This window comes from Tupaia chinensis, unplaced genomic scaffold (assembly GCF_000334495.1).
Source record: "Tupaia chinensis unplaced genomic scaffold, TupChi_1.0 Scaffold000110_1, whole genome shotgun sequence".
Lineage (NCBI taxonomy): Eukaryota > Metazoa > Chordata > Mammalia > Scandentia > Tupaiidae > Tupaia > Tupaia belangeri.
In genome coordinates, this window is record NW_006159574.1 from 3,051,009 (window position 1) to 3,053,301 (window position 2,293).

The 2,293-nt window shown below is 43.7% G+C and overlaps 1 protein-coding gene across 1 annotated transcript in view; it reads right to left on the reverse strand.

Annotated features, from left to right (window-relative positions):
• NCAPG2 (non-SMC condensin II complex subunit G2) overlaps positions 1–2,293 on the reverse strand; it is a 71,592-nt gene that overhangs the window by 25,910 nt on the left and 43,389 nt on the right. Inside the window, exon 17 of the mRNA XM_027770066.1 lies at positions 127–300. Coding sequence (XP_027625867.1) covers positions 127–300 — 174 coding nt within the window. The remainder of the gene's footprint in view (positions 1–126; positions 301–2,293) is intronic.

Consider the following 2,293-nt stretch of genomic DNA (forward strand, 5'->3'; position numbering starts at 1 on the left):
AGCAGCGCAGCCACAGCAGCCAGCTCACCTGGACACTCTCAGGTACCCGGGCAGCGCGGCCACAGCAGCCAGCTCACCTGGACACTCTCAGGTACCCGGGCAGCACGGCCACGGCAGCCAACTCACCTGGAACACTCTCAGGTATTCGGGCAGCGCGGCAGCAAACCTGTCGATGGTGTAGACTCTGGCCTCCTTGTTGCTGTCCATGCTCCTATGAATGCTCTTCCAGAGAATCACTACGACTTCTAGTAACCCAGCCATTGAAGCCACGTCACTGACTGACAGCGTCTGGTCCAGAACCTACGGCACAGGGTGTCCTTAGTGAAGGAATCCAATCACAGCAACATGAGAATGATACAAAGAAATGGGAAGACATCCCATGTTCCTGGACTAGAAGACTCAATATAATCAAAGTGCCTGTTCTACATAAATTAATTTACATGTTCAGTGCAATTCTGATCCAATCGTGGTGACGTTCTTCACAGAAACAGAAAAAAAAAACAAACCATAAAATCTGTCTGGAATCATAGAAGGCCCTGTATCATCAAGGCAACACAGCACAAAGAATAAACGAGAAGCCACCTCACTACCCGACTTTGGAATATATATCAAAATGGTGATAATCAGAACAGTCTGGTACGGCAGAAAAACAGACACATAGACCAATGGAACAGAATAGAGAATTCAGAAATAAACCCCAAATCACACAGCCAACCGATCCTTCTCAAAAGCTACAAGACAATGCAGTAGTGAGAGGAAAACTCTTCAACATATGGTGCTGGAAGAACTGGATATTCACCTGTAGAAAAAAAAAAAAAAAAACCACAACTGGGGGACAAGTAGGTGGCATGGTGGCTAAGACACTGGACTTCCACATGGCCAACAGTGGTTCAAGACCCAAACCCAGCAACTTGAAAATCATGCCAAGTTGTGTATGCATGCACAACCAAAATCCCAAGAAGAACATGGAAGAGAAGGGACTGTGGTGTAGCTATCTCCTTGGGGGTTAATTTTTCACTTTCCCTCTCTCTGTCTCTCTCCAGTAAGCAACATGCTCTATGGCAAAACCCTAAAAAATAAAACAAAACAAAAAAAGAAACAGGACCCCTTTCTCTTTTTTTGTTTTTTGAGAGGTTTTTGCTATAGGGCGTGTGCGCTTGCCAGACAGACAGAGAGAGACAGAGACAGAAAGCGAGAAATCATCCCCAGGGGGGATGGTCACGCCACAATCCCTTCTCCTCCATTCTCCTCTCGGGATCTTGGGCACACACGCAAACGCGCCTGGTGTGAGTTCTAAGCCACTGGGTCCAGGACGTGAACCACAGTCGACTACGTGAGAATCCAGCGACATAGCCATTACGCTAACTGCTGGTTCCCAGGATCCCTTTCTCTTACCGTTAACAGGAATCAATGGATCAAAGATTTAAATGTAGGGACTGGCAAGTGGCGTGGTGGTTAAGGCGCTGGGCATTCCCACATGGCCGACCATGGTTCGAGTCCTGGACCTGGTGACTTGCTTTCTCACTTTCCTCTCTCTCTCTCTCTCTGTCTGTCTCTCTCTCTCTCTCTCTCTCTCTGTGTGTGTGCATGTGTGTGTGTCTGGTCAAATTAAAATAAATGAATGAATGAATAAATGAAACGGAATAAAATAATTTTTAAAAATTAAACTGAATGTTTAAAAAAAATGATTTAAATGTAAAGCCTCAAACTATAAGACTACAAGCAGAAAAATTACAGGAAACTTTGAAGACATTGGAATAAGTAATGATTTCTTAAATTGGACCCTGAAAGTACAGGCAATAGTCCCCAGACAGACAAGTGGGACCGTATCAAGCTTTTAAAAAGCTTCCTCACAGCAAAGGAAACAATAATTAGAGTGAAAAGACAACCCTTGGAATGAGAGAAAATATCTGCAAATTATTTCTCAGACAAGGGATTGCTATCCAGAACTTATAGGGAACTCAAGCAGCTTATCCATTAAAACAGTGAATAATCCAGTTAAGAAAATGGGCAAATGAATAGACAATGCTCCAAGGAAGACTTACAAATAGCCAAAAAGCATATGAATAAACATTCAGTCACTTGTCATAAGGGAAATGCAAACTGAAATCACAATGAGATACCACTTAACCCAGCTAAAATGGTGAAGAGTAAAAAAATAAAGAACGACAAGAGTTAGTGGGGCTGTGGTGAAAAGGGAACCCTCCTATACTGTTGGTAGAAATGTAAATTAATACAGGCACCGTGGAGGACAAAATACGGAGGTCCTCAAAGACCTACGAATAGACGCACT